Source organism: Taudactylus pleione, unplaced genomic scaffold (assembly GCF_031769625.1).
Source record: "Taudactylus pleione unplaced genomic scaffold, aTauple2 ptg000762l, whole genome shotgun sequence".
Lineage (NCBI taxonomy): Eukaryota > Metazoa > Chordata > Amphibia > Anura > Myobatrachidae > Taudactylus > Taudactylus pleione.
The window spans coordinates 3856880-3871044 of record NW_028285164.1 but is presented as its reverse complement, the minus strand read 5'-3'; the positions used below and the strand labels follow the sequence as shown (position 1 = coordinate 3871044).

General features: G+C 41.5%; 1 protein-coding gene across 4 annotated transcripts in view; it reads right to left on the bottom strand.

Annotated features, from left to right (window-relative positions):
* LOC148476927 (uncharacterized) overlaps positions 1-14165 on the bottom strand; it is a 160754-nt gene that overhangs the window by 85398 nt on the left and 61191 nt on the right. For all 4 annotated transcript variants that reach the window (XM_088457511.1, XM_088457513.1, XM_088457512.1 and 1 more), the window contains exons 13-14: positions 9438-9664; positions 6474-6745 (exon numbers count right to left, since the gene is read on the bottom strand). In XM_088457511.1, coding sequence (XP_088313637.1) covers positions 6474-6745; positions 9438-9664 — 499 coding nt within the window. The remainder of the gene's footprint in view (positions 1-6473; positions 6746-9437; positions 9665-14165) is intronic.

Below are 14165 nucleotides of genomic sequence, written 5' to 3'. Positions count from 1 at the left end.
AAATTAAAACTGTTATCAGAATTTCCAGATTCTGACATGAAGACTTGTTTTCTTATTGATGGTCATGCGCTCATCCAAGCAATGGAAAAGCCTAATGGATGTCACACATTTGGAGACTAGGTTGCTGCTTTTATTCGCTCAGTGACAGGTTATTTCAAAGATAACAAGACATGCTGACATTGTGTTTGATCGCTATCTGGGTGGGGATTCAATAAAATCTGGTACCAGAGCCAAATGAGTGAACAAGAAGAAGCCTATTCAAAAGCTTTAACGACATTGAGCACCCACATTGAACGATATAGTTCAGGACATCGTTCAGTGACGTCACCCTTCATCATCACCGTACTTGCAGAACCTGATGATATCGTCAGCTTGCCCTGCAAGTATGGGCGATGAAAGATGTCATCAACGACCAGCAGGAGCGCGCATGACTGGTCGTTGACAGCATATCCTTGTACGATATTGCGGATGATGAATGATAACGATATCGTTATCATTCAAAACTTCCAAGATATCGTCTAGTGGTTACGCAACATTAGTCTAATATTGACACTAAATTGTGACTGAATTAATAGGGTTGGCGGTGCCCCCCAAAGTCTGAGAAAATGCTATTTTTTAGAAGGAGGAAAGAAGACTCTTTGTTGTGGGTACTCGTATAGCGTACTAAGGGGTCTGCCCATGGCAACCAATCAGCTCCTACCTATTATTTTATAGAATGTACTTGATAAATTCACCATCAAAGCTGATTGGTTGCCATGGGCAACTTCTCCACTGGTCCACTTCTCCACTGGCACACTTCCTACGCTTTTCACTGCTTCATAAATTGACCCCTTAGATTGAAAAAAGTATAAAATGTAACTTTTATTAGTATTAGGATAAAAAATGCTACAAAATGCATTACATATAACAAACACTTAGAGGTACTGGTAAGTACATATTAGCATACACTTCCTTATGAAAAAAAGAAACTTCAGTTAGCAAGTACTAATTCTTTTCATGTGTATGCTAATACTGTATGTACTTACCAGTACATCTAAGTGTTGTTTGTTATATGTAATGCATTTTGTAGCATTATTTTTATCCTAATAAAAGTTATATTTTATGTTTTTTTTCAATCTAAGGCCCGCATTCAATTTGAGGCAAAAAGTCCAGACTTTTCGCCTCCTGGACTTTTCGCCTCCTTCGCCTGTTTTTCAGGCGGAAAAGTGCCCGCTATTCCCTGTATTCAATCCAAAGTAGGCGAAAACGGGAACAGGCGAAACTTGGATAAGCAAAAAAATACGAGAATTTTTGAAAAATAATTGTAGGACCCCCCTAAAGATGTCCAGACCTGGGGGATCACTATGGGTACCCCCATTTTTGCCTGCAGAAGAAAGTCGTGTTTTTAAATAGCCGCGGCAGGTGCTTTTTTCCCGACATTGAAGAAGTGATGCAGAAGAGCACTTAGTTTTTTTTATTTTCATTTTTAAAAGTAGTCCCATTAAATTTGGGGTACATGAAAATGGGTACTAGCATATTTTTAAGTCCCTAAACTAATTTTTTTTAAATTCTGCAAAAATGCACCTGCTGCTACTCTGTGCAATGAAGATAACACCTGCCGCATATAAGGGAACCCCTGTGGATTTAATTTTGTCTATTTTGGAAGTCGTTTTTAGTTTGTTTTTTTTCACCTTCCAAAAAAATTTTTTTTGGGGGGGTGTCCCGATTTTTTTTTTACTTTTTTTTGCACATTTCGTTTTAAGGAGGCATTCCCAAGTGTGCAGGCTATTTTTTTTAAAGTCTGCACCCCTAAACCCCAAATCTTTTTTCACTTGTTAAAGGTAATTGAAAAGTTATCCCTGTTTTTTTAAAATGACTTTTCGCACCATCTATGACAAAAAACGGGAATTTTTGGGAAATATGCCTGGGACCCCCCTAAAGATGTCCAGACATGAGGGATCACTATGTGTACCCCCATTTTTGCCTGCTGATGGAAGTCGGGGTTTGTAATAGCCGCGGCAGGTGCATATTTGCGTCTATGAAGAAGGGGTGAAGAATAGCACTTGTTTTTTTTTGTTTTTTTTAATAACTATTCTTATCAAATTTTGGGTACATGAAAATAGGAGTATGCATATTTTTAAGTCCCTAAAGTTATTTTAAAAAATTGTGCAAAAATGCACCTGCCGCTAGTCCCTGCAATGAAGTCAACACCTGCCGCATACTTCCGACCCCCTCTGGATTAAATTTAACTATTTTAGGAGTGGTATTTCATTTTTTTGTTTTTCACTCCAAAATTAAAAACATTTTTGGGGTGTGTCCCGATTTTTTTTGGACTTTTTTTAACAGATCATTTTAAGTGGGCATTCCCAAGGGTGCAGGCTAATTTTTTAAGCCTGCACCCCTAAACCCCAATTCTGCACTTTGGCTGGCGAACATTCATCCCTGTTTTTTTACATTGACTTTTTGCACTGGTGAAAAGTTGAATACGGGGATAATTGAAATAGGCGAAAACTACGTAATCGGCGATAAAATATCGCTGATTCCGACATTTCGCCTCAAATTGAATACGGACCTAAGTATGCTATAAGAGTGGCCCCAACAAAGAGTCTTCTTTCCTCCTTCTACATAGTTATGCAAATCTAGGCACACACAGCAGAACCATAGCTCATTTTGCATAATGCAGTGGACTTTGTAATATAATTTCCTGAGGATGACTGTAACATAAAGTTTGAAACAGAGCAAAGTAACGTCTGATCCTGCAAAGCTGAGGCCAAGTCATTGTCATCTTTGTTGGAGAGCGAGCTTAGCCAAGGCCAGGAAGTCTTCCAACCAGACTTCCTTCCTTAGCTACAGAACTGTGAGGGGCAATCTGAGTAACTAGAGGGTTAGTCAGATTAGAGATGATCTCACTGGAGATATGATGTTTAGGATGCAGCACTTGGTTCTGTGATGCAGTCAGGAGGTTTCTATTTATATTTACACCAGTAACCTCGTCTTGCAGTTGTATGGTAATGTACAGCTGCATTCCCGCATACAACTCTGATTCAGGCCCAATGTACAGTGAAGGGACTAGCATGAGCTATACTAAAGAAACAGGCTCAGAAAACTACAATACACCACATGGAAATTTGCCAAATAAATGCAGTTAAAGTGTGGAAAGTTATCAGTGATCCATGTGATAATCCAAACCCAGATGATGTAGATAAAGCCATGGGGACACTAGGCTTAACTGAGGAATAATAATAAAATAATTCCATTAGCCACAGGATATAACTGCATGAACTGTGGGTGGCTTTACAGATGCCTTATGAAGACAAAGGTCTAATTAGAAATTTCAACCTGAAGTGTACTGTACTTTATATGGCACAAGGCTTCGTGCATGCAAGAATATGAATGAATATATAGATAAAATGCTGCCTCTCGGAAATTGACTTCAGTAGGTGCCCAAGTAGATTACGACGATGTTGCAAAACGTTACACCAGGGTATGAATTCCTAGTAGTGACTTTGGAGTCTTGTGCTACCAAGCTATCAACTGAACTTGTATGGGTCAAGCTACTGCAGTTGTAAGGAGTGCATACCTGTAGAGACTAATGCTGAGAATTCTATTCAGCAGTCATAGGACATAAAACCTAAACACCAAAAGGAAAAATGCTTCAAGTTGGCACATCAGACCTCAGAGTGCAGAGTGAGTGAACCAAGAGATGCAGTACTTCATCATACAAACATGATAGATGGAATGAATCAGCACAAAATGTAGCAGACAGTAACCACAAACACTGTTGTTTCATGTATTCAGGAGCCACAAGGCATTTCAGGTGTAACAAAAGTTGATTCAAGTCACTGACCCATCACAAAACATTCCCGTGGAGCAAAGTATGTCTTCTAAAGAAATTGTTGTATTGCTAAAAAAGAGTGGATGCTGCTGGTACATCAAGTTTGACAGTGGACAGCTAGAGATGAACTTTATTCATTCAAATACTAATCATTGTCTATGGGTCAGATTCAGCATGGATCACAGACGCGATTGCGGTAGCAAGCACTCTCGCAGTTTAGCTGCAAAAATATACTAATGAATGCATTCGCACTGCCATCGCAGCTTAATATAAGGGCACCCACTGCAAAGTCACTGCATTTGCATATGCATGTTCAGTACGCGAACATTGGCCGTCTGTGTGCGTATTAGCACTTGCGATCTGTGCTGAGTCAGGCCCTATGTTACAAGGGAGAGAGAAAAGCTTACTTATCATACTTGTCTATTTAGAACCAAATAGCCAATGTGAAGTTGTTATTTAGTGACAAGTTTAAGCTCAAAGAACTTGGGCCAGCGCACCAATTTCTGGGTCTGAGGATCATACCAAACCTGAATGCTGGTACTGTTACTATAGACCAGTGATTCCCAAAAACAGTCCTCAAGGCACACTAACAGTCCTGGTTTTAGTGATATCCATGATTGTGCACAGATGGTTAAAGCAAAATAACTGAGGTACTAATTAAGTCACTTGTGCTCAAGTATGGCTATCCCCAAAACCTGGACTGTTAGTGTGCCTTGAGGACCATCGTTAGGAACCCCTGCTATAGACCAACAGGGTTTCATTGCATTAAGGCGATTGTATTGGAAAAGGTCCCATTTGTTGGCGCTAACTTCAAATCACAAAAGACCATCAATGTATTAAAACTGATAATTGTGATAAAGAAATGTTTGGTGCAGCTATTACTGCCTGTGCAATCTGATATTGCAGGCTCTCAGGGGTAAATGAAAATCGTGATTGACTTCTAAAACTTTACAAGGATTTCCATATCCAAGCTGACCAGTTTGGGGCTGGTTTTACATTATGGCAGTGGGACCCCATGCTGTGTGTCTCCCTGCTATTGTGTAATCAGCCTGGTGCTGTAGCTGAATCAGCCAGTTGTTGGCTGCTGGAGAAACATGGAACCCCATGCTGTCTTTTACCCTGATATTGCAGTAACAGACCAGGCTAAGACGTTCGGGGCTAGTTATGTTTCTGGGTGGAACCTCAAGCAATTTTTTTTAATGTTAACCATTTCTTTATACTTTAACACACCAAAACGATATCGTTCAGTGTGTAGGCTCAATGCAGGGCCGCAACTAGGGGGGGGCTAGAGGTGCATGTGCACCGGGAGGGGATTGCCTGGGGGTGAAAAAGAAGACTCTGCCATCTGAAAATGGCCGCCGCCGAAGAGGAGACTAATGCTAGAGGTCCTTACTGGACCTCTAGTGTCTGTCTCTTTGTTGGCGGCGGCCATTTTTGGATGGCCGTTTTCAGCAGATTCCATGCGGACTAGCCGTCCGCATGGACTCTGCTGAAAACGGCCATCAAAAAATGGCCGCCGCCAAGGAAGAGACAGATGCTAGAGGTCCTACTGGACCTCTAGTGTCTGTTAGCAGAGCGCAATGCACACAGCATTCCCGGAAGTGCCGGGAACGCTGGCGCTGCAGGGAGAGGATTCTGAGAGCTGCATCTTCTCCCTTCAAACCCTCCTGGCAACGAGCATAAACCCCCCTGGCTGAGCATAAACACCCATGGCAACGAGCATGGAACCCCATGGCAACGAGCATGGAACCCCTGACAGCAAGCATGAAACCCCCTGACAATGAGCATAAATCCCCTGACAACAAGCATGAAACCCCCTGGCAATGAGCATGTAACCCCTGGCAACAAGCATGAAACTCCATGGCAACGAGCAGGTAATTTTAAAGTAATTAGAAGCATTACTGTGGGGCATAAAATGGTGTCGGGCAAATATGTAAGTGGCACTTTTTTAATAGGCATTACAGTGTGTGGCATAATGTGTAATGGGCATTATGGTGTATGGAATAATGTAAGTCACTATACCAGGGACGTCTGAGTAATGCACTGCCTTATGGAGGAGCAAGGACAAAATCCAGGTACGGGAAGGGAGGGGGGCGCAAAATTGCTGCCTTGCACCGGGTGACAGATATCCTAGTTTCGGCCCTGCTCAATGTCATTAATGATATTGAGCCCAAAGCTGCAGGGGAAACACCTAACGATATCGCTCACGGAGCAAATCATTAAGTGTGTACCTGGCTTAGCAAGACACAGCCCACACTACTCCTCCCTTGCTATAGGACAATCAAAGTGTCTCTATGCACCCACCAGAAAAATGGGGACCACAATCTCAAAATGTCATTTAGCACAGTACCTGTGGTGCCTTGGGGTTTATATGCCAACAGGCTTGCTTCAGTCCTCCAATATTCACCAGTGTTTAAGTGTTTGGTAATGAAGTAGCATACATGTTTGTCATACGGCATGGATGTATATTACTGTACACACATAAGGTATTTTTGTACAGTAGGTGCAGAGGTCATACACGTTGCATAGCTTTACATAAGACATTATATGAAGGGTATAATATAAGTCAGATGGGATAAATTAATGAAGTGAAAGCTGACAGTCCACTGTTAGTATGTTACATATATTAATGTAATAGGGGTGTGTAACACTCATTTACCTCTTCTGTGTGCTCGGAATGCTGCAGTAAATAGAGATGGATTTTGTATTCCTTACATTCTGGGTCATCCTTACACACTACCCTGAAGTAGATCAGGACACTTCCATGGATTGAGACCTTTATGTTCACTAGTGACAACAGTATACCCAGCAAGGAGAAGCTGGGATTTTCCAAGATGATATAGAAAGGTTCAATCCGCGTTGGGGGTTCCAAGGACATGTTCCCATCTATAAAGTGAGCACATTTAATCTGTGATCTATCCCCAGTGAAACCTACAGGACACAAAAAAGAATAATGTTACCAACAGGTGATGGCTGGCAGCACACAAGGGTCATGGAGGTACATGTATGCAGTGTATGTGATAATTGGATAGGGTGGGGGAATTTTTGTCACCTTAACATGTCTTACTGAAGATGTGTATGGTTGAGGGTCTCTGAGTAAGTAGGGAAGCTGTGCATATATTTGTGAGTAACTGTTGGGCATTGCAATGTGTATGTATGGAAATGGCATGGGATTTGTGTTTTACAATTGATTATAAATGCAATTAGGAGCTATGGTGCTGATGCAGACGGAGGGCCTCATTCAGAGGCGGTCGGAGGATGCAAGCGGTCACTCAGAAACTGGGCGGCCGGTCAGGATGCATCCTGACCAGCCGCCTCTGTTTCGGTTGTTAGGCTGTGGGTTAACACCCACAGCTCTAATGACCGCTAGGGTGATGGTCGCGATGGTCCTTGACCATCTCGACCATCGGGGCTTACGACGAGACCCTAGGGTAGGGTCTCACTTGTCGTAAGCCCCGGAGAGCTTCTGGCTCTGTCAGAACCGGAAGCTCTCCACTGACATCACTAGTGATGTCAGTGGGGCCTCCCCCAAATGGTAGGTGTTCCCATGGGAACGCCTCCGTTTGGGCTGCCACCCCCCCGGCCCGCCTTCCAAACGGGGCGAGCTGTGAATCAACATCGACAGCTCGCCCCCTTTGGAAAGAGACCCGCTACGAACGGCGCTGTCGGTCGTAGCGGGGCTCACGCATGCGAACGAAGGAGCCGGCTCCCTCGTGCGCATGCACACTGGAAAAACATCGAGGCGGCCATGCGGTCGTAGACCGTACGGCCGCCTCTGAATAAGGTCCTGAGTACTTGGCCAGTTTTCTTGCAGAAACAGGATATAGAAATGTTGGGCCCTGGTGTGAAATGGGTGCGACTACACTGTGTGGGGCCATAGCCATGCAAGACTATGCATTCAGGGTCCCTTGGCGACAGTGCAGAGCTCAATGGGCATTCTCACATTATATTAGCGACCCATTGCCTGGAATGGAGGGGAAATAAATTGTGAGAGTTCAGTCTGCGCATGACCACCATCTTTCCTCCTTATTAATTACCTCATCCTACACTCTCCTCCAAGACTTTGCCCATTTTGTCCCCCCCTGCCATCTGGTACTTTCTCCCTATCAGACTCTTTACCTCTCACCAAAACTTCACAGGCTCTCTAATCCTCCGATGTGTCACCCTTGTTTGTCTGACACTCCACTTCAGATTGTAAGCTCTCGACCCTTGCGTTCTTTTTTCTCTATGGCCGGATTAAAGGGGGAGGGGGTGACAGGGGTGGTTTCTCTGGGGCCCCATATACATCAGCTGATCAGCCAGTCAGAGGAGATCACGGGTCACCGGTCCCGGCACAAGTGTGAACCAGGGGTATAGAGACTGGGACACCAGCCTGGGACACCAGCCATGGGTAGGGGGTTCAGCAGCAGTGGCGGCAGCGGAGGGGGGTGTTGAGGAGGGGTGTTGGTGCTCAGCGTTAGCACACTCATGCAGTGGCATCGGGTGGGAGGTGGTGGCAGTGGAAAACTTTGTTTTGGTGTTTTTTGTTTATTTTTATAGTGATCAGCTTGTGATCTATTTAGACCACATACTGTAACTGATCACTGGGGCCGGCTTCTGGCTCTGCAATGCCTGTCAGAGCAGAGTAGGAGTCGGGGGACCAGGGGGAAGGTCCTGATAACGCCATCTGAAGATGCCATTATTATCTTAGGACTTTCCCACCTTTTTTTTATACAATTAAGTTTTAGTAAATACCAGACAGATCGCATTTCCCATTACAAGTGTGGGAAAAGTGATAAGTTTACTAAAAATATGTGAATTGAAGGGTCTGGGGTAGTTTTCACGAAAACTACTCCAATTGCTCTTTAAGATCCTAAAATAATGTGAAAACCCCCATTTTTACATTATTTTTGTAAAATTATGTTAATAAATAGGCCCCTAAATCATTTGTTCTGGGGATGAAGGGACTTTGGGATGCTCATCGCATCATTTGCACATCATCTAATGTAATGCCAAACACTAGTCATATTTTAGTAATGTAATATATTTCTGCTTAAACATGTTGGCATAAATACATTTGTACACGGACATCCAGGTGTATCAATTCATTGTACTTATAACACCCTACACCAGAAAACTGCAAAGTATTTGTGGTCAAGATATATTTTTGGTTGAAGTCCCAGGATGCAATATGTAACAATTGTCTTTTATAAACTCAGTGGGGGATGTACTGTATCAATTCTTGGAGAGAGGTAAAGAGGAGAAGTTGCCCATGGCAACCAGCTTCAAAGACTGTGCCAGATAAATGACAGTTAGAAGCTCATTGGTTGCTTTGACCAATGCTCCAATTATCTCTCACCAAGGCTTGATACATTTCCCCCTAGACTAAAGGGTATATTTACTAAAGCTTCTAAAACAGACAAGTGGTGATGTTGCCCATAGTAACCAATCAGAGTCTATGTTTTATTTTCTAAAATGCATTACAGAAATGATAGCTAGAATCTAATTGGCTGCTATGGGCAGCATTACCACTTGTCTGTTTTAGAATCTTTAGTAAATGTGCCCCTAAGAGTACATTGTATTGTACAGTAATGCTTTAACTACTATTGGGCAATACAACAGCTTATATCATTTTGTTACTTACCTGCTATACACAAATAATGAGGTAGGTACACTGCTGATACCACTTGAGTTTCCATATCTGTTCTTATGTTGAACAGTGGACTCACAATCTCATATCTATCCCACTGAATTTCCTTCATGCGATCTTCCCAGGATTCCAGGTTATATTCTATAGTCACCGGGTGTTTTACCTGGAATTTAATTCCAGTCTTCTGGCAGCGGAAGAGGCCGGCACGTGTCAGCTCTAGCCTGTAGGACAAATTACAGAATAATCAGCATAATAGGAGTGGCACAGTTATATCACAATTAGTTGAAGTGTCCAGCGTTGCCTGGGTTTATAATATTCAAGTTATTAAGATATTTTTTTTGCAAGTAAAATTTATTGAATTTTTTTAATTCACAGGCATATATAAAATGACAATGCACCATACATATGCATAAAATATTTTGCGTACATAGGAATATTAATACAATACAATAACAAACAGTAAAATGTACAAAAACATGTAGAATATAAATATGAGCATGACATACTAACAAAATATAATCTAGATATAACACACATGAAAATAAAAAGAATAAAATATATATATATATATATATATATATATATATTTATATATATATATATATACATCAGTATGGGTGGCACTCACATGTGGTAGAAGAATGGCAGGTGCCCTCCGGGGAAGCTCCTCAGCGAGGGCTCCAATATATGTACGTACCGGCGGCACTCAGTGCGAATAAATAACTACTCAGACAGCAGACATTCATATCTGCTGTCTGAGTGGTTATTTATTTGCACTGAGTGCCGCCGGTACGTACATATATATACATTCCCACAGTAGCACTGGACGGCACTCTGAGTCCATGTATGAAAAATAAATCTCCAGGACACTGAGATAAGATCAACGTTTCAGGGAACCAACCCTTTTATCAAGATACAAAAAACTATACAATGTATACCTTATATAGTTTATCACCCGTGCTCACCTCCACCTGGCCATGAATCCCTGACGGAAGCCGGAAGACGTCACTGAATGCGCCACAGCGCTGGCGTCCCGGCGTCTCCAAGGGGGCGTGGCCGACAAGTGTCATCCTCTCACCATGGTGACTCCACCGGGTCAAAAATCACTGACAGAACCCGGAATACGTCACTGAATGCACCGCAGCGCTGGCGTCCCGGCGTCTCCAAGGGGGCGTGGCCGACATGTGTCATCCCCTCACCATGGTGACTGTGAATAAACCATCAACAATAAACGAACATCATATAAAAAGAGGAAAGCGGAAAACACATAACTGACATGCATCATAAAACGCAGTAAGATAGGAACCCTTAAATAGTCCAATAACATTAGGCCATGGTTCAAACACTATGAGGGGTATTCAATATGAAACGTTAACTTCACTGCCGAAGTTATCGTTTCATATCGGAGTTTTTTTCTGCGTTAAGTCTGGTGCGCGCTCCCGCTTATCCCCGTATTCAATATAAACGGGAAACTCCGAAATTGGATTTGCGCAAAGTTACGAATTTTTCCTGAAAATAATTGTAAGACCCCCCCTAAAGTTGTAAAAAATGGGGGAACACTATAGCCTTTAATTGAAAGTCGGGGATTTTAAATAGCCGCAGCAGGTGTTTTTTTCCCGACATTGAAGAAGTGATGCAGAAGAGCACTTAGGTTATTTTTTTCATTTTTTTTAGTGGTTCCATCAAATTTGGGGTACATGAAAATGGGTACTAGCATATTTTGATGTCCATAAAGTCAGTTTTTAAAAAATCTGCATTTGTGCACCCGCCGCTATAATTCTATTCTTCAAAACACCTGCCACTAATAGCCTATTCTAGAAAACACCTGCCGCTAATAGCCTATTCTAGAAAACACCTGCCGCATACTTGCAGAATAGCCCTGAACCTATTTCCCTATTGTTTAACAATTTTTCCCCCTTTTTTTTTTTTGCACCCCGATTTTTACGTTAATTTTTTGGGGTGTCCCTATTTTTTTTAAAAACTTTTTTTGACACAGTTCTTTTTTAAATTTCATTCTCAGGGGTGCAGGCTATTTTTTTTAAGCCTGCACCCCTAAACCCCAATTCTGCACTTTTTTTCGACACCTATTCAATGGTGAAAACTTATCACCGTTTTTTATCAAAGACTTGTCAAAACTGCGATAAGTCTTTGAAATTGAATAGGGTGTAAAAGTAAAACCTGCGATAATGACGTCATAATTGCTATATTAACGCAAAAACGATGTTATCGCACCCATATTGAAAACCCCTGTAAATATGATAGAACTATCGTGATATACTCAGCCAATATATATGAAAAAAAATATTTTAAAGTTCTCAAAAACATATTTAACACGCATGTATCACTATAAAAATGTGGTGACAGGGGACATATGTTGTCTACTATAAGAAATGTGCAATAAAAAATTACAAAAAACTAGAAAATGACAGAATATCATTAAGACCATGTGGATTCACTGTCTGTAAGGTGTGAATCCACCATGCCTCCCTCTGAAGTAACTTGCGGTTGCGATCACCCCCTCTGGGATTAGGTGGTATCCAATCAATCATCTTATATCTAATAGCTGATAAATTCTGCTTATGTTCAAAAAAATGTCGAACCACTGAGTGTTCCGAGGCCTTTCCTTCTAAGGCTGCCCGTATATTAGACCTATGTAAAGCCATCCTCTCCTTTAGTTGTCTGGACGTTTTCCCTACATAAAGAAGTCCACATGGACATCGTATGTAATATATAACAAATTTGCTTGAGCAAATCAGGGAATGTCTGATCTTATACATTTTTCCAGAATGGGGATGAGCAAAAGTGCTACTAATTTCCAAAATCCACATGTTGTGCAACCCAGACATCTGTAATTGCCTGGCTTGCGAGTAAGGAAATGTTCTGTTGCCGGCTTTTTCAACAAAGAAATGTCATTGTGTACGACTAAGTCTTTAATATTACGGTCTCGTCGATAAGAAGGTAAGATCTGAAAATCCTTCAGGCCCGGAAGATGACAATCAGATGTTATAATAGGCCACATCCTTTTGGCTTTTTGAACAATATTTTTACTAGCTCCCGTAAAATCTTGAGTCCATGGGATCCTTTTACATTCCTGCTTCGGAATGTCACTAATAGATAGTGCTTCAGAACGTGCCATATTCAAGGCCCGCAATTTGGCTTTTTTCAAAATACTAGGTTTATATCCCCTAGTCAAAAATTTGTCCATCATTTTATTTATCTGGACTTCAGCCTCCTGTCTATTGCTACATATGCGCAAAGCTCTTAGAAACTGAGAGAATGGTAAACCTTTTTTGGCTGTTTCTGGATGATCACTTGCACCATGTAGTAGGGTATTGCGATCAGTGGGCTTGGAGTATAGGCTGGTCACAATTTCTTTCTGTAAATTAACAGAAATCTCCACATCCAAATAATGAATATTAGTTTTGCTGAATTGCCATGTAAATTTGATGGATTCATCCATGATATTGATATGTTCAAGCATGGACGACAGACTCAGTTCATCATCCAACCAGATTAAATAAATATCGCCAATATATCGATAATACCATTCAAAGGATTTAGCAATGTCTTGATTGGAGAAAAAGATTATATTTTCAACTTCCGCCATGAATATATTGGCAAAGCTAGGGGCCACACAGGACCCCATAGCACAGCCGGATTTCTGCAGAAAAATGCATGAATCAAACAAAAAATAATTTCTCTTCAAAGTCATTTCTAATAAGGAGAGGATTATATACTAGTATACCACACACCAGGGGATTGGAGGCCATGCGGAGGAATTTGATGAACAATCCTTTTTATAGAGGTCCAGACATCGACTTCTTTCTCTCCAGATAAATAAAATGATGGACAAATTTTTGACTAGGGGATATAAACCTAGTATTTTGAAAAAAGCCAAATTGCAGGATTTGAATACGACACGTTCTGAAGCACTATCTATTAGTGATATTCCGAAGCAGGAATGTAAAAGGATCCCATGGACTCAAGATTTTACGGGAACTAGTAAAAATATTGTTCAAAAAGCCAAAAGGATGTGGCCTATTACAACATCTGATTGTCATCTTTCGGGCCTGAAGGATTTTCAGATCTTACCTTCTTATCGATGAGGCCATAATATTAAAGACTTAGTCGTACACAATGACATTTCTTTGTTGGAAAAGCCGGCAACAGAACATTTCCTTACTCGCAAGCCAGGCAATTACAGATGTCTGGGTTGCACAACATGTGGATTTTTGGAAATTAGTAGCACTTTTGCTCATCCCCATTCTGGAAAAATGTATAATATCAGACATTCCCTGACTTGCTCAAGCAAATTTGTTATATATTACATACGATGTCCATGTGGACTTTTTTATGTAGGGAAAACGTCCAGACAACTAAAGGAGAGGATGGCTTTACATAGGTCTAATATACGGGCAGCCTTAGAAGGAAAGGCCTCGGATCACCCAGTGGCTCGACATTTTTTTGAACATAAGCATAATTTATCAGCTATTAGATATAAAATGATTGATTGGATACCACCTAATCCCAGAGGGGGTGATCGCAACCGCAGGTTACTTCAGAGGGAGGCATGGTGGATTCACACCTTACAGACAGTGAATCCACATGGTCTTAACGAGATTCTGTCATTTTCTAGTTTTTTGTAATTTTTTATTGCACGTTTCTTATAGTAGACAACATATGTCCCCTGTCACCACATTTTTATAGTGATACATGCGTGTT